At 37.4% G+C, this 19,617-nt stretch overlaps 2 protein-coding genes across 2 annotated transcripts in view; one reads left to right on the top strand and one right to left on the bottom strand.

Moving 5' to 3' along the window:
* LOC136251022 (uncharacterized) overlaps positions 1-14,726 on the top strand; it is a 34,390-nt gene extending 19,664 nt beyond the window's left edge. Inside the window, exon 8 of the mRNA XM_066043405.1 lies at positions 14,617-14,726. Within this exon, the coding sequence (XP_065899477.1) occupies positions 14,617-14,631 (15 nt within the window). The 3' untranslated portion in view covers positions 14,632-14,726. The remainder of the gene's footprint in view (positions 1-14,616) is intronic.
* LOC136248284 (uncharacterized) lies at positions 278-1,581 on the bottom strand. The gene has a single exon (XM_066040084.1). The coding sequence runs from the start codon at positions 1,539-1,541 to the stop codon at positions 474-476; it is 1,068 nt and encodes a 355-aa protein (XP_065896156.1). The 5' UTR covers positions 1,542-1,581; the 3' UTR covers positions 278-473.
* Positions 14,727-19,617: the final 4,891 nt, after the last annotated feature.

The raw sequence follows: 19,617 nt of genomic DNA, 5'->3' as shown, positions 1-19,617 counted from the left end.
CACATGGAACACTCCCCCCCCACACACACACAGAGTCCTTTGTATTCCACTGCATATTACCAATCTACTTTAGGCTGATACCTGATCATGAACTGCTAACGATTGTCACTGATCCATATACACCACTTAGAACTGAAGCATAATTATTGATTAGATATTTGTGCTCAACATCAAAAACTCCAGTCCCAAAATATATAAAATATCTGGAAGTGGGGGGCTGTGCCCCTCTGCTCCACATGCCTACTATCCCAGTGCACCCCCTTGCTAAACTCTGCATCTGTGTAGTAAATAATTATAAGAGTAAAAGCATGTTTCAAACCTTACAAACATTATACTACAAAGTACAGACACAATCGTCATCTAAATCCGCAACAATTAATTAATTCAAATTTTCAATTAATGATTTCTGTACATAAGCATGTAATGTGACCGCCTTGAATTTCTGCATGAAATGATACATGGTCATTTTTATATTAAGAATCAAAAGTATAACCATTTAAGCTACTGAATTCATCAATGTTCCTTTGTATCTCATCAAGATGACCCTTGTCCCACTCAATTTTGTAGCGTGTTTTAGATTCACTTTTGAACACCTTGTCACTACAAACATCTAAGTAGCTGTCAGAGCAAAACACTCCGAGACCATCACACATTCTTGAAATGGTTCCTCTCGCATCACTGACCAAGTCCTTACCATGAACTTCAATATAGTCCAAATTATATAACTTCTTTACATCTTCAATTGCTTTATAATATGCAAAATATCTTTTGATTCGATTGTGTACTGTTTCATGGTGAGTTTTAAATATTTCTTTGGATTCCTTAATGGATGTAGATTCCTCCCGTGAAGAAGTCATAGCATATATCACAGATGTTGCTATATTGTCATATGGATTTCGAATTACATGTATCACTTTAACCGAGTCAACAAAAGATTTTATAGTCTCTAAACTACTCAAAAATTTCTGTTGCCGTGTCAATAACAAGCTAGTTGTGGTGCCAGCCTTCTTGTCCCCAATCACATCAATGTGGTCAACATATTTGCCTTCATATAGACCTTGTACAAGTAAACTGTACCCTTTAACTGGAGTTACTCGCTTTCCATGTACTGTGCCTTTCACGGTGTTTCTCCAGATTGCGTTGAATATGTCAACTTTTTTTGGTTCGAGTGTACCTTTACTCAAGTGTTCAAACACGTTGGCCTCGTGAGCTATGACCATGTGTGGGTGAGCGTCCAGTAAACTTCCTACAATGCTGTGACCACTGTGTGCGTGCCCCAAGAATAACACAAAAGTTTTCACACCATCAATTACATCTTTCGGTAGGCTCACAATCTTACTATGTCGTGTATTCAAATGAAATTCTTGTTGTACGATTTGTACGTTTTCAGTCATAGATTCATGATGGCCAACATCAATATTATAGAAGACGAAGTAGTCGTCAACATTAATATAGAAACCGGCATACAAGCATCCTAGTATAATCAATATAATACTCACGGCTCCGATGAGTCCAATTCGATAACACTGACTCAGTCCCATTGTGCATCTTTTCTTCTTGACCACATGCTCTTCCCTTCTCACTGCATGCGCGTATTAAGAAAACAGGCGCTTAGTTTTAGCAGATCATCAAGCCACGCCCATTATGCGTCAATGCAGTGTCAGTATCCTCGTGCATCCAGCTTCGTTACACGATAGCATTTGCATATTGTCTGTTCGTAAAGCCAAGAGTTACTCTCGGTAGTCTAATCATAAATGAGGTATATATTTCTATATTATCTGTGGTCTAATTTAGTGTCGACCATCACTCAAAAAAGGAAGAAAAACGGCCTGGCCACGCGAGACTATGCGGCCGTCCCTTGGAATTGAAGGGGTAGCCGCGCCAGACTATTGTTATTGGTATTAGCGCTTTACAGTGACCAGCACTGAAGGTCTGACAGCAACATGTGCTGCAGCCTTAGACTTAGTGACTTATAGCTGACTAGGCTATGGTAAGGCTATGGTAAGGCCATGGCCACAGGCACTCCGAATAAACTGTCCCTATCCCGTCATACACATTAAGGCATACACTTGCATGTGGTTGTGCTGCAGGAACAACAGAAGCATGATTTTGTGCCGACTTGACAGCAGTGATCATGAGCTGAAATCCCAGCTTACAAAAAATAATCATTTTTCTCAGCCTGCATGCTGAAAAACCTGAATATAGTTATGTATTGTACTCGAGTTACTGCTGTCTGTTTTTGTAGTTAGCCTCAGATTACTCCATGCAAAACTGAACCTGATTAGGATGATAACATCATTAAATGTACAGTGTAATTACAAGGGGTCAGGAGAGCCTAGTCTCAGGGTCACCGAGTTGTTTAAAAAGTAATAATAATGTAGTGGAGCCCTGGCAAGGCAAAATAAAATTGTAGCTACTTATAAAACTAAACAATTAGCCATAATCATAGATATCGTAATTATCATGGTATATTGGACCCTTATCATTGAATCACCGGCTCGTGCATGTCCCATAAATTATACAGTTTTGCTGCATTCCCTTTAATTCTAATTAGCTAGTAATTTGGTTGCCTATTTCAGTGTAGGGTTGAAAAAGACAGCTGCCTATTTAAAGATTGGTTGTATGAAAGGGTGCATCCATGCATGAAAGTAAAAGTAACTGGCAACCAAACTGAACTGATATCTGGAGTGACCTAGAGTAAATGGCAATATTATATATAACAAGCAAAGTTTTAATGCAGGACCAAGAGTTAATTACCAAGAGTTAATAATTAACTCTTGGTAGGACCCTTATCATTGAATTGTGTTCTACATTCAAGAGTTGCATTGATAAAGGAGGTTTGCAATTTCTCACAAATAAAAAAAATATTGACAAACCAGCCTAGCAAGGTCCTGGGTACAACCAAGCCCAAAATTACCTTCAGTATAATGTGAAACGCTTCCAATAGGTTGCTACAAAATTTGTATGCTGATGTCTTCAGACAACCATAGGACTTGCTTTGTGCTAGATGTGTATTCTTCAACAGAAACTCATTGTGTTCTTGAGGTAAAGCCAGGTGCATGGTAATCCATTTATGAATGTTTGATTGTATACCATAATGGGAGAGTTTATGTAGCAATTTGTTGTGCGCAACTGCATGTGTCAAACGTTTTAGCAACACTAAATCAACTTGATAATGAGAATTTGGCAAAGGGTATAATTCCAAAAATCGCTATTTATGCATATGGTAGGCTGCTATAAAAAATAAAACATGGGAATAGAGATCGCTGAAAAAAGTAACAACAGCAACAAGCCAGCATGTTAAACACGCAGAGATCTCTATTTGGACATTTATACAGAAGCATTCCCAGTAGTTATCTGCCCCTGATTTATGGAGAAATTATACTGTTTTTCCTTAGTTTCTACCATATCCATTGAGTCCAGATAGAGATCTCTGTGTGTTTAACGTGCTGGCTTGTTGGATTCTAGTTGTTGTTTTTTTACTTTTTCCAGTGATCTCTATTCATGTTTTAATTTTTACCATATGCATAAATAGCGATGGTTGGAATTACCCTTTGCATGCTCCACTGCTTTGCTTATCAGAAAAGTGCACATAAGCAAATCATATAGCCAAGTTGAAGAATGCCACCAAAACAACTTCCCCCATGTTGAGTGTAGAATATTCATTAGTACAGGTGTGTATGTAGGGCTTCAACCACTACATTGTATGGTTGCTTCAATGGATTTTTCACAGATGGTTGAGTGAATGCAATTCGCTATTCTTACAACATATAAATAGGTCAGTAGTTAGTAAGGTCAAGTGTAGCGGTGTTTGTGGACAGGCGCCTGACTTATGAAACTTTCATTCAAAGTATGTAATTGGACAGCTGCATGTATGTATGTATTATGGTGCATATAGATAACTCTATCATTTATGTTGTTACTTGCATGATAGGTACAATAATACTCAGGGGTGGCTCCAGGGGGGTTTCTGAGGTTTCCAGAAACCGGTCACGGTGCAGATAGAGATACTCTAATAGAGCAGTCAATCACTCTAATAAAACATCACAATATTCAGTGCAGCAGTGTAACAAGCTATGTAGCTGTACTTTATAAGTGGTAATAATATATAGTTATAGTAGAGGGCAGTTATTCTCAGTGGGCAGTTACCTTGTCTTTTCTTTTTGGTCTTCACCAAAAATTTATAGCTATGCTCTTGATCAGAAACCAGTCACCAAAAATCCTGTGATACTAGCTACCGTGTTGCATGGATTGTTGATGAGTTTGTGTCTATAATTATACAAAAGCAACTTTGCTATGAGCAAAAAATGTAAAACTTGTGTGGACTTCATAACATTGTGAAATCAATGGTGTGATCAAGGAATAGAAGTTCTCTAATTAATGACTCTCTAAAACCCACACACGTTTGTGGATGTACAAGTGGAAGGAAAGTTAGAAACTTTATATACTTGCACTTGTTTGTTGTACTATAATTTATGGCTGGTGAAACAGTGCATACCGCAACAAAGGAAAGAATGGCACCAGAAATATTACAATAATTTATTGCTCAACTATACTGTGACACATGCCCTGACTAGCTATCTGGAAATCACTGAAATGCATAGTTGTTCTGCTTTGTTCTCAGCTATGTTCTACCCATTATACAATAAAGAACAGTACGAGAAGTGCCTTTGCAATCAATTTATTCACATTACAAAAATTACAGTACTGGAGCCATAACATGTTACCGCCAATCACCACTTACATGGCAGTGGAGAAGGAAATGGGACACAAATGAGGACAAAAGTAAGTCCATGATGCATGAATTGTACCTGCTGAGATTGGTGAAAAGGCACATCTTGGGCCGAAGCAACATTGAAAAAGGTATTTCTTGTTGCAGCAGCAGGTACGTAGCTACTGAATAAATAGTTACCAGAATAGCCTGCCATCAATGGAGCCTACAGTTACCAAGAGAAAGTAAATTACTAGCTTCTTGAGTATCATTTCTTTTAGAATTTACCTGGTTTTCTTCAACTGTGCTTTTGGCTGACTGGTTGTCTGTGCATGCTTCCTTCCAATAGTTGCTCTACTCCCTTTGGTGGACATCCTATGCCTCTCTCTATATGTCACCATACCAGTAGGAAGGTAGCTACCTTAAACAGTCAATCGTTTTGCCATCAGAAGTGTTACAAGCACATTGCAATTGCCCCCATGGTTAATTAACACTTTAACAACAGCAGAGCTCATGCTATGGGCATGATTTTTTCACCGTTAGGTGTTGATTCAGCACATTGGCATATCACAGTACATACAATGCATGCATCATGAACTACATGTATCTTTGGCCTTCTTTGTATTGCATTTCTTTTAGCTTACTGCACCAAGTGTTGATTCATAGTAACACATCAATGGTTGTCTATCATGTAAAAATTAGAATCCTCCATAGTTTTTACACCATGGCCTCCACTAGTTGAAGTTTAATTTAGGTTAAATAGCATATATACTCCATGTGTATGGGTCTATAGGACTGCACGTGTAGCAGACAGAATATATATCCCAAAACTGGCTACTGTACTTATTAGCTAATAGTACCCCATGTAAAAATAACTTGGCTGTGCAAATAGGTACATCCACAAAAGTAAAAGTGACTGAGCTGATGCTTGGTGTGGCCCATTGGTCCTTTATCATTGACTAGTAATAATTACTATTAGTCCTGGCATAGTGCTGTATTCCCTTTTGGCTAGTAATTTGTCTGCATTTTTAATAGCGGTCAGTATAGCAAACTAGGCAGTTAATTAAATAGGAATTTTGATTGAACAACAGTTAGTGATAAAGGACCGCTATCAAATCTTCTCAAATTATAGTCAGTTAACAATTCACTGAAAAGAATATTTGCAAATGATCTATCATTTCTTCATTTATGAGAAAATGTTTGTGATTTATGGTGTGAAGCAATTTAGGAATTGGGCATACGTCTACAACCGGTCAATGATGGGCATACACTTGATCATTAAATCATTACTGCGATGTGGTGACTGTAAATGACTGTAATGTATTGTGTGGATATAGCTGATTTATGGCAGAGAGGCAGGTAACAATCACGCGACAATAGGCACGCCTGGTCTGGGGGGAAGATTAATGGTCTGGAGATGACCCCATGGTAAAGTTGTTGTTTTTTTAGTAACACTGGTTTCCTTCTACTGTCACTTAGGCCACCTCAACTAAATCTTTTGTTTCTTGAGCCAAGCTCATCTATATAAGTACATGATCAATAGGTAAAACTATTACTATTTTGCTGGCTGAAGTGTGATTTGCATATCAAAAAGTAGCTAAGCTACATTAATATTATATTTACTGTGCTACTTTGCCAGTAGGCAGCTACATGGAGTATTGAATGTTCCTTACTTTGTGATGAGCTTTAAAAGATAACTTGCAACCCCTTCATAGTGTTATTTCAACTTGCAAGGTGATCACACGATAAATGTAAATATTTTGTAGCTACTGAAAAATATATAGGGTTGGCCAGGTCTGAGAAACAAAATGCAGTTAAAATAACTTTATTACTGATGTTTGCATAATATTATAGCATTGTGCTTAGTAGTTTAGCTTGTGTTTCACTCAGATGTATAAACATTGTTAAAGCACGTGATTGATGATTAACTATGGAAATCATCAAGGTGAGGTTTCACACACATATTTCCTGAATCAATGCACCAGTCAGAGTTACTTAATCTCTGTATTTTGTTACACTATAAGTACACAAGTGTAATTGTAATTGTAATATTTAAGCAGTGAGTCCACTCAGCTTATGCTGATTTTCAGTGGAGCCCTGAAAACAACATACAAAAATATATACTAAAATATACTTAATTAAAATACAAATAATCAAATAATCCATAATATTAGGAGCAGTGAGGCTGTATAATGCTGAGCCCCTGGAAGCATTCACTATCATAATTATTTCTGTTACTGGTAGGCTGCTATATGGAACACTTATAGTGAACAAATACCACTAGTACATTCCTTTCATTTTGTGTTTAAGAGTCCAACACATGAAGGACAGAGAAAGAGTCACTGGTGCACTGTAAATTTGGAAGTGTATAGAGCAGTTGCATGTGTTGTCATTGATACCCACACTGTAAAGTGCATCTTGCTCATGTAATTTTACTACTGTATTCAGTAGTAAGAAAGCAGTAGAACTAGTGTCCTATAACCACAGGGCATTATCTGTATAATCTGCTGACCACAGGTCATTATGCAGATAATGCGCTGATCACTGTGTGGTTATATCAGATATACACACCAAGACCTTCCTTTGATATTCCCTCACTAAGTGTTATTATATATATTCGATTTCATTCCTGTAGGTCATGGCAATAACAACAATTTTCATAATGTGGATTTGTTAAGCACAGCCAGCCTCTTTGTACCTCAAGTCGATAGTGAAATGATTACAGTTAATAATGATGGTGATATTAGTATTGAATGTTGTGTGAATGGAACATGTCTTTGTGGTTCTCTTTACTATGTTTTACAAAATCTGATCATGACAAGTAATTCCATTATAAACATCACATCAGAATCAGTTACACTGCACACTACCACTCCAATAGGATCAGGAAACCTACACAACGTTACAATAACTGGCAGGGGCGGTGGAGCAGGCCAAAGAGCTAGTGAGGGGGCCAGGCCAGCTGTAGGTTGAAGATCAAAAAAAAAAAAAGGTCACTCGGCACTACCTGCTGACAGTAGCTGCTCTCCACCAATTATATCTCCTTATTTATAACTACACATACGTAGCTAAGTAGCTTGCTACACTGCTTCTCTGAATACTGTGACTGCTTTATTAGAGTATCCAGATCCTGACTGTTCTATTAGAGTATCTCGATCTTTTCTTGCAAACAGTGTCCCATAAAAGTGGGGGGGGGGGGGGGGGGCATGGCTCCCCTGGCTCCCCTGGCCCCCCCGTCCCCACCGCCTATGATAACTGGTAATGGTGCTACTATCATGTGTAACAATAGTGGAGGTGTGTACTGTGAGTCATGTAGTGATGCCATCATTGAGGGAATCACATGGGATGAGTGTTATACTAGTCCACTTCTTTTCAGTGCATTAAGTACTAATTGTGCTATTTTGTACAATCAAGATATCTCTTATCAAGGATATGGTAGCCATACAATATACATTTCCAATGTCATGTTTATGACAACTGATAGTTCAAGAATTCTTAAGTTCAATGTTTAGTGGTGGAGACAATCATCCATTCAAGTTTTAATAGCATTGCTATTTATTTTGAGCTGATTCAAAATATGAATGTATCATTAACAATTGCTTCTTCCAACTTTACCGAACAAGCTTCAGTATCAGTAAAATCTAAGGAATCTCAAGCAGCTATTATTGCAATTGACAATGTAGTCTTTCAGCAAAGAAGCATTTCTCCTCTAGTTTTAAACCTTACTTTGGATTGCTTGATAACTGCAAACATTTTGATTTCTAATACTAAGTTTATTGATTTAAAGAGAAATATACTAACTGTAATTGTAAACAGCAGCAGTGGTTCTATCATTCCTACTAATGTAACAGTTCTTAAATTTACAACATATTTTAGTGATTTAGTAATTTTAGTGAGTTCGGTGAGTTTATTTATTTTTGTGATGGTGTGATAATATCAGTAGACTGTTTATTTTGAAAAAGTAAAATTTTTATCAACTGCTAAACAGTTAGATAACTTGGTACGTAGCTATACGTAATTTAGGTAACAATGTGCTTCATTGCAAAATGACAGAGTGTACCTTTGAGACTAACACTGTTCCAGCCTTATCATCAATCATTGGTAAAGACATTGAATTTTACCGCAGATTTGTCAATAATTCTGGCTCAGTCTTGTATATTACAAATGAAGATGGAGATTCAAAGTATGAATTAACACAGTACACATTTGTCAACAACACCAGTTCAGGTCATGGTACAGCTCTGGATATTCGTAGTAAGTTAACATTAGCCTCTTCATTACCTGAAATTACTATACTTGAGTGCAGTTTTGACAACAATGTCAGGATTAGTATTGTGTATATCAATATTAGGTTTGCCTCCATCAAATTAAGCATCACAGCAATAACAGTTGCTTCAACAAACTTTACTAACAACAGTGGGTCCGCTCTGTATGTTTCTTCACTTATATTTAATTTACAATCAACAGTGTTATTTCAAAACAATCATGCTGATATTGGTGCTGCACTGTATTTATATATGTAGACTGCAGTATCTTATTGTACTCGCTCCAACAACAGTAGTATTTAGTAATAACACAGCTTCATTATATGGAGGAGCTATTTATGTTGATTATCCCATAGAATTTGAATTTTGTCCTTTTTATGTGTGTGGTTCTGTAGAAAATGCTATTTGCTTTGTGAATAATTCTGCTAGCATCTCTGGTAATGATATGTACTTCAAGATTCCCAGATCATGTAGTTTTAAAAAGATAAGTCGTATTCAAAATGATTTCTGTGCTCCAAATATACTAAATTGTAACTACACACAGCCTCTTGGTACTGTTGCTGCTTCACCATATAAGGTATATCTTTGTTCACGATCCTCATGTGATCTCAACAAGGATAGTTGTTTTATTGATGGACCAAACATGTTAGGTCATCCAATATATTTCAATGCTACAGTGTGTGATTATTTTAATAAAGTTAGTGGGGAAGCGGTACATTTTGAAATTAGCTGCATCAATTGTTATCCTGCATACAGACTACTAAATAGCCAATTGTTATTGCATCATAATGAAGAGACAATATCCATTGTTGGGTTGAATGCTAGTGATGATGGGATAACTGATTACGTTTCCCTAAATCTAACACTGGCTTCACTACTTCCTTCTGAATTTAAACAATTAACTGCAACATTGTCATTTAACTTGTCAACAAGTTTCAGCGGGTTTGTGCTCAGCAAGTACTCACAAACATGTGAATGCTACAATGACGATGATGTTGATGTTATTCAGTGTAATGGAACTAATGCTGAGATTAGACAAGGATACTGGTTTGGTATTGTCTTATTAAAATGCACAGTATCATTATGTCCCAACCTCTATTATTGTGACTTTCGTACAGAAACAAGAAATGGATATTACAGCTTGCCAAGAACATTTGATGATCAATGTAGATCACACAAGACAGGAGTAGCTTGCGGTGACTGTATATAGTTCAGGATATACTCTAGCATGTAATGCTCTTGACTGTGTTGATGAGAGGAAGTGTTCTTGGATGTTACCATTGGTAATTGTGTTTACAATTCTGTATTGGATTATAATAGTAGTGAGTGTGTCTGGTTTAACACATTCCAAATTTCAAATATCTCTGGGACATTTGTATGGAATAATATACTATTATAGTATAGTGGATGTTTTGTTAGGTAATGACTTGTACATTTCTGATGGAGTGTTTCAGCTTGTTGCAATAATATCAAGTTTTGCCAAACTGACCCCACAAATTATTGGAAACCTGTGTTTTGTTAAAGGATTAAGTGGAATTGATCAGCAATTTATCAATTACTTTCATGTGATGGCTGTGTCTCTTCAGTATTATATTTGGAATATCCAGAGCAGCTAAATATTCAAGGAGGATAGCAAATTTTGGCAAACATTTTATTGTCCGAGCTGTGTGTGTTCTGCTGCTGTTGTCTTATACATCACTAACATCAACCTCACTTCAGTTACTGAGACCACTAACATTTAATGATGTTGATGGTACATTCTCTTATTCCTCAAATATTTCAGTGGTAGACATGCATGTGGTGTATGGTGTTGTAGCTATTTTATGTGCTGTAGTTTTTGTGGGAGGGTTTCCATGTTTGCTTTTACCTGAGCCGTTTCTGAGGAGAAAGTTTAGTTTCATCAGAATCAAGCCATTACTAGATCAGTTTCAAGGAAGTTACAGAGACAAATATTGTTGGTTTGCTGCTTATTATTTCATTTGTTGACTGGTGATCTTCTTGATTTTATATACTGTTGGTAACAGGCAAGACAGACTCTATTATCTACAGACAGCTTGTGTTATGATTGTGTTGATTCATGGATGGATCCAGCCATACAAATACAGATTGCTCAACGTATTGGACACTACCATTTTAGTTATCATAGTACTGGTGGTAAATATTACCACTTTCAGGTTTACAGATCCTAAAACTATTACAATTTTGATATTATTAATCATGTTTCCACTTTGCTTAGTTTGTATCCTCTTTGCTAAAATCTCACTCACCACCTGGATGTTGAAGAGGAAAGGAGATTGTCACTTTGAACTGAACATGAGTAGTCTGGCAAGTAATCAGGACCAACCAGCTACTATAGGTATGTAGGTTCTCCCAATGAATGTTGCCAACAGTATGGTAGTGCTGTTTAGTAGTGTTCCCCCTAAAATGAATGGGGACTGCCAAAAATGCTGCTGTTAAAACCATCAGAAGTATCATACACAATTCACCCTTAGGGAATAGACATAACATCCACTCCAAAAAACAAGAAAACGCTTACAGAAGGCCAAATAGATTTTTTTTTTTAAATTACCCAGCCTAACTTTCGGTCAGCCAGCCTGCCTGCCAGCCTGACCACAGCTACAAAGTTGCAAGGCTAGAGACTGTCACCATTTCATGCCACAATAACAGGCTTACCTGTGACATGTGCCTTTTCTGGCCCAATGAATATATATCTGCCTTCTTCACTTTGCCTTTCCCAATTACATCATTGTATGGTCATCATCTTCTTCATGCAAATATTCCATACAGAAGTGGTAATTTTCCGTCCATCAGTACTTTCCTTAGAAAAGCGTATTTAGATGCCACAAAACTATCTGAAGTACTCACACTACTGTTTGAGGGAGTAGATCCCCAAGCAATCAGAACACACTGACATGCTGTTATCGATCAGAGCATGTATGATATAGTTGTGATCAGCTGCTAGAGGAAACAAGACATGGCAGCCACGCTTCTTATCATGTAGCTCACTCAAGACAAGTAGGGAGATCAAGATACTCTAATAAAACAGTCACAGTGTATCACTATGCTATAACAGCCGGTGTATCATTATGCTATAACAGTGTATCACTATGCTATAACAGTGTATCACTATGCTGTAACAGTGTATCACTATGCTGTCACTATGCTGTAACAGTGTATCACTATGCTGTAACAGTGTATCACTAAGCTGTCACTATGCTGTAACAGTGTATCACTATGCTGTAACAGTGTATCACTATGCTATAACAAAAAAGTTAACATGCTAAAATATTAATTTAAATGAAGTAGAGATTTAGCGATAATAAGTAGTCAAATAAGATATGAATGATGGAACCTGTTACAACATGGCTATGTGGGAAAATCCCTACTTTGGCATTGAACAGATAATGCCAATGTAGGGATTTTCCCACAGAGCTATGTTGTAATAGCTACCATCATACATTTATCTTGTTTCACTACTTTTAATCACCGAAACCCTACTTCATTTTTTTTAATTAATAATTTTTAATTGCGTTATACGTTGCAACCATTTTTGTAACCAGATTTGTTGTGTGTGTACTATTATATATCCGCAGGGGCGGATCCAGGACCTGGCAAGGGGAGGGGCACAAACGGGCAAGTCACTTGTAGGTAATCACGTTTATAGGCCAGATCATCTTGTTAATTGTTGCATTTTTGGAGCAGCAAATAATACACCTCTTAGTAGTATCTCACTGTTGATTTTTTACCATTTTGGCCTTTGCAGAAGGCTGTGAAGTCTTTCTTAAACAACAGCAACACGATAATTATTTTTAGAGGCGCTTAGTACGCACAAAGGTGCTGGGTGACGCATTTCATAGTTAGTTTGACTTTGGTTCACTTTAGTAGCAGGAGAATTCGTAATAAATGCTAGTAAAATGTGTTTATTTCGTGAGTTTAATAAGCTGATCTTGCCTGGCATAAAGTTTAGTGTTTTAATCAGAAATATGACTCCTCCACAAGGTGAGTGGGGGGGGGCATTTGCCCCAAATGCCCCATCCTGGATCCGCCATTGTATTCCATGCAAAAACAGCTTGACTGTACAAAAAGGCACATCCATGAAAGTAAGGCAACTGAAAGAACTGATATCTGAAGTGGCCAAGAATGAATGTTGATACAGCTAACTAATACAAACAAGGTTTTAACATTAGACCTTTATCATTGATTTGTGTTCTGCATTCAGTCTTGTTACATTCCTAATTAACTCTTCCTCTTTCAATACTTTGTTTTGAGAAAAAGGCTGCCAAATTACTAGCCAATTAGAGTTGAAAAGGAATGCAAATGTTTAATAAGTATTAAACATCATAAAACCTTAATTTGTTTATACTAGTTAGCCATGTTAACATTGAAGTGCACATTCGTCGACTTTTCCTTTCATCAAAATTCTATATCAAGAAATGTATGCAGTAGGTAGCTATATGTAGCTGACTATAACCTTGCAGTTGTTTCTGAATTCTATATATGACAAGTACAAGGAATTTTAAGTAACGTAGCCAGACCACTATTTTAGTGCAGGGGCTTATCAATTAGAGATTATAAGCTCCCATGTTGTAAAGGGTATTCATTACATTATGTACTTAGTGTAACATGCCCAACCTTGTGGAGAATGGTGCCAGAAAGAGTGAGAAACTCCCACTGCAGAATGTAACTGTCAATTTGCTGTATATACATCACCTGGGTTTAGAAGCACTGAAACCAAAACAATGCCAAGCAATAGACAGCAATGTTTCAGGAAATGATACTTTTGTTGTGTTGCCAATTTAGTGTTGCATAGCCAGACCATTATTTCAGTACAAGACTAAATTTAAGTTGGCTAAATGAGCTTCTGTGCTGAAATAATGGTATGGCTACAAGAGAGACTGCCTATATACCTGCAGATATACTAGTGGTGATTTAATCATACAAACTCAGTTATTGAGGTTGGATGCCCAATTGTTACAGCAGTATCAATTATAGATTATAAGCACCCTCTTGATAGGATGCTCATAATCTCTAACTGTACTCTCAGAGAATGGGTCTGTGAGGACGATACTGCTTCTCGTACCGTTCTTTGTTTATAATGCTGCATGTGCAACAGGCTGAACATATCTGGAAACAAAACGTAATGGCCGCTTCACTTTCAGTAATTGAAATTCCATTGCAAACACAACTCTTCACTGTCATTGAGTTATACTTGTCTGAAGGCATTGGCCAGTCAGTCATGATCAGTCGATAGAAAGTTTCACTGAATATATTTTTTGTAATTACGTTTTAGTAGCAACCTATTGGAAACACTTCGGATTGCACTGAAGGCACTTTTGGGCCTAAACAATACTGCCAAAGTGAGGCTAGTTTCTGGTCAATATTTTGTTGTAAGAAAATGCAAACTTCCATGCATGATCCCTAATACACAGTATCAGGATAAGATTTCATGAAATCGTCCTTACAGATAAAATCTAGATCTTTGTTTCGTATAATGGTTTTTGCTTGCAATAAATTAATCACATATTCATGACTATAAGTTTAGTGGTGGCACATAATTGTCTGTATATACAACTCCACTGAATAGTGATATTAATGTATACATACAGTAACTGATCGCACGTGATGTGTTCATATATACAGGAACCAACAGATTGATGTTACAGCCAACAAGAAGAAGCATCCCGACTATCATCATTTTCAAGAGACCTTGTTAGCCTATGTAGAAAACTGACTCAACACGATGTGTATATCAAGACACACGGTAGTGTGTCGTGCGGCCCAAGAAGCCGGCGCGTAAGACCCGTGAGTATATTGACAGGAAGAAAGAAAACGCAATTTTCGCACCTCCGTAGCTCTGTGCTTCCTTAAGACGATTTTGCTGTGGACATGCCCTCCAACTGCAGCACTCCACATTCCAAATTTGAGCGAAATCGTTTCGCGCGTTCCCGAGATATGCGACTTCAAAAATTGGCTCAGTTTCTTCGTTTTTTTTCTTCTTATTTTTATTTTTCTTGTCGCACACTTACAAAAACTGCTATAAACCTCGAACGCCATATCCGATTGCCTTGAAATTTGGCACACAGAAGGGGAATATAAAGGCGCATCTCGGTACCAACTTTGGCTGGAATACGATAAACAGGCAAAGAGTTATGAGCGATTATTCACGAAAAATAATACCAATATGTTGTCACGCCTACAGGGTAAACCGCAAATCGGAAGAAGCTGAAAATCGGTGGGTGAATAGGTTAACTATTGAACCTCAAACCTTTTGTGGTTTGAAAGAAATCGAGCTAAAAAACAGGAAGATACAACGACAAAACCAACAGTGTGTAACAATTACGCAATCGAGATTAGCTAATTTAAAAAAAAAACGACTGCTTTCCACGCCTACCAGATAAAGCGCTTGGGGTAATGCTTTGAAAATCGTTGTACAGATGGAGTAATCATCTTAGAAAGGTTCATCAATGGTGTAGAAGAATCAGACTTAAAGCCACAGAGTTATAACACGAAATCCAACTTAGTGTAGCAAGTGCGAGATCGAGATACTCTAATAGAGCAGTCATCCTAATAGAGCAGTCACCCTGAAGAGAATTCAAGAGATCAGCTGTATAGAGATCAGCTACACACAAGTCACCCTGTAGAGAGATCAGCTAGAAGAAGTTACCTTGTAGGGAGTTCATGCAACTATGGAAAGAGATAGTTCAGCTAGAAAAAATCACCTTGTAGAGTTCAGCTACAAAGAAACCACCATGTAGAGAGTTCAGCTACAAACAAATCGCCCTGTGGAGAGATCAATAGAAGAAGTTACCTTGCAGAGAGTTCAGCTACAAAGAAACCATCATGTAGAGAGTTCAGCTACAAACAAATCTCCCTGTAGAGAGATTAGCTAGAAGAAGTTACCTTGTAGAGAGTTCAGCTACAAAGAAACCATCATATAGAGAGTTCAGCTACAAACAAATCTCCCTGTAGAGAGATCAGCTAGAAGAAGTTACCTTGTAGAGAGTTCAGCTTCAAACAAATCACCCTGTAGAAAGATCAGCTAGAAGAGGTCACCTTGTAGAGAGTTCAGTTACAAAGAAACCACCATGTAGAGAGCTCAGCTACAAACTAGTGACCTTGTAGAGACATCAGCTAGAAGAAGTTACCTTGTAGAGACAAAGAAACCATTCTTTAAAGAGCTCAGCTGCAAACAAATCACCTGTACAGAATTCAGCTACAAATAAATCACCCTGTAGAAAGATGAGCTAGAAAAAGTTACCTTGTAGAGAGTTCAGTTACAAAGAAACCACCATGTAGAGAATTCAGCTACAAACTAGTGACCCTGTAAAAGCATCAGCTAGAAGAAGTTACCTTGAGAGAGTTCAGCTATTATTTAAAGAGCTCAGCTGCAAACAAATCACCTATACAGAATTCAGCTACAAACAAATCACCATGTAGAGAGATCAGCTAGAAGAAGTTATCTTGTAGATAGTTCAGCTACAAGCAAATCACCCTGTAGAGAGATCAGCTAGAAGAAGTTAACTTGTAGAGAGTTCAGCTACAAAGAAACCATCATTTAGAGAGTTCAGCTTCAAACAAATCACCTGTAGAGAGTTCAGCTACAAACAAATCTCCCTGTAGAGAGATCAGCTAGAAGAAGTTACCTTGTAGAGAGTTCAGCTACAAACAAATCACCCTGTGTTAGATCAGCTAGAAGAAGTCACCTTGTAGAAAGTTCAGTTACAAAGAAACCACCATGTAGAGAGTTCAGCTACAAACTAGTCACCTTGTAGAGACATCAGCTAGAAAAGTTACCTTGTAGAGAGTTCAGCTACAAACAAACCATTCTGTTTAGAGCTCAGCTGCAAACAAATCACCTGTACAGAATTCAGCTACAAACAAATCACCCTGTAGAAAGGTCAGCTAGAAGAAATTACCTTGTACATAGTTCAGCTACAAAGAAACCACCAAGTAGAGAGTTCAGCTGCAAAGAAATCACCCTGTAGAAAATTCAGCCACAAACAAATTGCCCTGTAGAAAGATCAGTTAGAAGAAGTTACCTTTTAGAGAGTTCAGCTACGAAACCATTCTGTAAAGAGCTCAGCTGCAAACAAATCACCTGTACAGAATTCAGCTACAAACAAATCACCCTGTAGAGAGATCAGCTAGAAGAAGTTACCTTGTAGATCGTTCAGCTACAAACAAATCACCCTGTTAAGAGATCAGCTAGAAGAAGTTACGTTGTAGAGATTTCAGCTACAAAGAAACCACCATGTAGAGAGTTCAGCTGCAAAGAAATCACCCTGTATAAAATTCTGCCACAAACAAATTGCCCTGTAGAAAGATCAGTTAGAAGAAGTTACCTTGTAGATAGTTCAGCTACAAACAGATCTCCCTGTAGAGAGATCAGCTAGAAGAAATTACCTTGTAGAGAGTTCAGCTACAAAGAAACCACCATGTAGAGAGTTCAGCTGCAAAGAAATCACCCTGTAGAAAATGCAGCCACAAACAAATTGCCCTGTAGAAAGATCAGTTAGAAGAAGTTACCTTTTAGAGAGTTCAGCTACAAAGAAACCACCCTGTAGAGAGATCAGCTAGAAGAAGTTACCTTGTAGATCGTTCAGCTACAAACAAATCATCCTGTAGAGAGATCAGCTAGAAGAAGTTACCTTGTAGAGATTTCAGCTACAAAGAAACCACCATGTAGAGAGTTCAGCTGCAAAGAAATCACCCTGTATAAAATTCTGCCACAAACAAATTGCCCTGTAGAAAGATCAGTTAGAAGAAGTTACCTTGTAGATAGTTCAGCTACAAACAGATCTCCCTGTAGAGAGATCAGCTAGAAGAAATTACCTTGTAGAGAGTTCAGCTACAAAGAAACCACCGTGTAGAGAGTTCAGCTGCAAAGAAATCACCTTGTAGAAAATTCTGCCACAAACAAATTGCCCTGTAGAAAGATCAGTTAGAAGAAGTTACCTTGTAGAGAGTTCAGCTACAAAGAAACCATTTTGTAAAGAGCTCAGCTGCAAACAAATCATCTGTACAGAATTCAGCTACGAACAAATCACCCTGTAGAGAGATCAGCTAGAAGAAGTTACCTTGTACATAGTTCAGCTACAAACAAATCTCCCTGTAGAGAGATCAGCTAGAAGAAATTACTTTGTAGAGAGTTCAGCTGCAAAGAAATCACCACTGCCCAAATTTCAAGGCAATAGCTCTTTCCAATCTGAAGTTATCAATTGTCAAAGTTGGCAAATTGGATGTGTGTGGAAGGCCCCTTTTCGCAAATCCGGTCACATATGTATTATATATATAATTTGTACATTTACTGATAAAATATTAAAAGTACATCTACTTCATCTTTTCTTCTTCCTGTAGTAAAGAAAAAAAACATAGGTTAAAAAAGTCCCAAAGCTGGCCATAGGCCGGCTTTGGGGTATACAAATACAAAAAGAAATGAAATCTAATCCAAAACAGCCAAGCTGTAAAAAAGTGTGCGGCCCTCAGAAAGGCTATGATGAAAAAAGATGTGAAATCCAAGGTGGCGGCCAAGAAATGGCTGTGATGGTAGGTTAATGGTAAAAATTTTAATAACGACAATTCAGGTGAATTTTTGTGCCACTTCACAAAATTTACCTGAATTGTCATTATTAAAATTTTTACCATTAACCTACCATCACAGCCATTTCTTGGCCGCCACCTCGGATTTCACATCTTTTTTCACCATAGCCTTCCTGAGGGCCGCACACTTTTTTACAGCTTGGCTGTTTTGGATTAGATATGTATTTTTTTGCACAGTAAGTGTTGACAGTAATTTGCAAACCACAAAATCTTCATGATGTGTGTGTAAGCTGCATAAGGTGTCATTTGTAATGCTGCCAATGACCCAGTTTTGTAAAAGGTATCCTCTTTGCATGTGGTGGTTTCAGTGAAGCAAAACACGGAAGGGAAAAATAAAATTATTGAAGCTGCCATACTTTTTAGAGCTTGACGTCCTCTATATCAACTGAGCCAACTGGTACAGTCCATACAAGCCGCAGCCACTAGTGATATAAGGGCCTCAAATTATACAGGGTTCCATCACAGAAAACAGAATAAAAGTAATAATCAAAAGTGCAATACATTTAATTTTTTGAGTGAAAATGTACTTCAGTTTTGCAATTTAGTTACAAAATGTTATAGTTAGAGCCCCCCAGTAACATGTATTAACCAACTGTAACTTCAATATCATTAGGAGCACTGGTGGTGTAAAGAGGATTAATTATGTGTAGCCACAGATAAATTTTCTTGTTTTAGTACCCTTACTACATACACTGCTAACACTCAAAAATTATCAACTGCATGCAACTCTATAAATAATAAATAATGCAGATTTAGGATGAGCTGAAGCATCCCCTTAATTTTCTAGCCAGGAAGCTAGTAGAGGCTACAATCTATAATAGCATATGAAATGTATATCTAGGCTTGAGAAGCAGTAAAGAAAGCAGTTAAAATTAACATTCTCCAATAGAACAGTCAACTACTCCAATAAAACATTCAAAAAGGTCTGCTATTATAGTAAAGACAAATATCAATGCGTGAGTAGAAATTTAACTTTTCTTCTTTTGTTATGCACCCTGCCATACCAGATTAGAAATCTAGCTATGTATTTTCATGTAGTAA

Source organism: Dysidea avara, chromosome 3 (genome assembly GCF_963678975.1).
Source record: "Dysidea avara chromosome 3, odDysAvar1.4, whole genome shotgun sequence".
Taxonomy (NCBI): Eukaryota; Metazoa; Porifera; class Demospongiae; order Dictyoceratida; family Dysideidae; genus Dysidea; species Dysidea avara.
The sequence above is the reverse complement of the archived record's forward strand: the minus strand, read 5'-3'. Positions and strand labels throughout refer to the sequence as shown.

Bases quoted from the DNA above. Each gene is read 5' to 3' on its own strand.
- LOC136248284 (XM_066040084.1), bottom strand. From the start codon at position 1,541: ATGGGACTGAGTCAGTGTTATCGAATTGGACTCATCGGAGCCGTGAGT.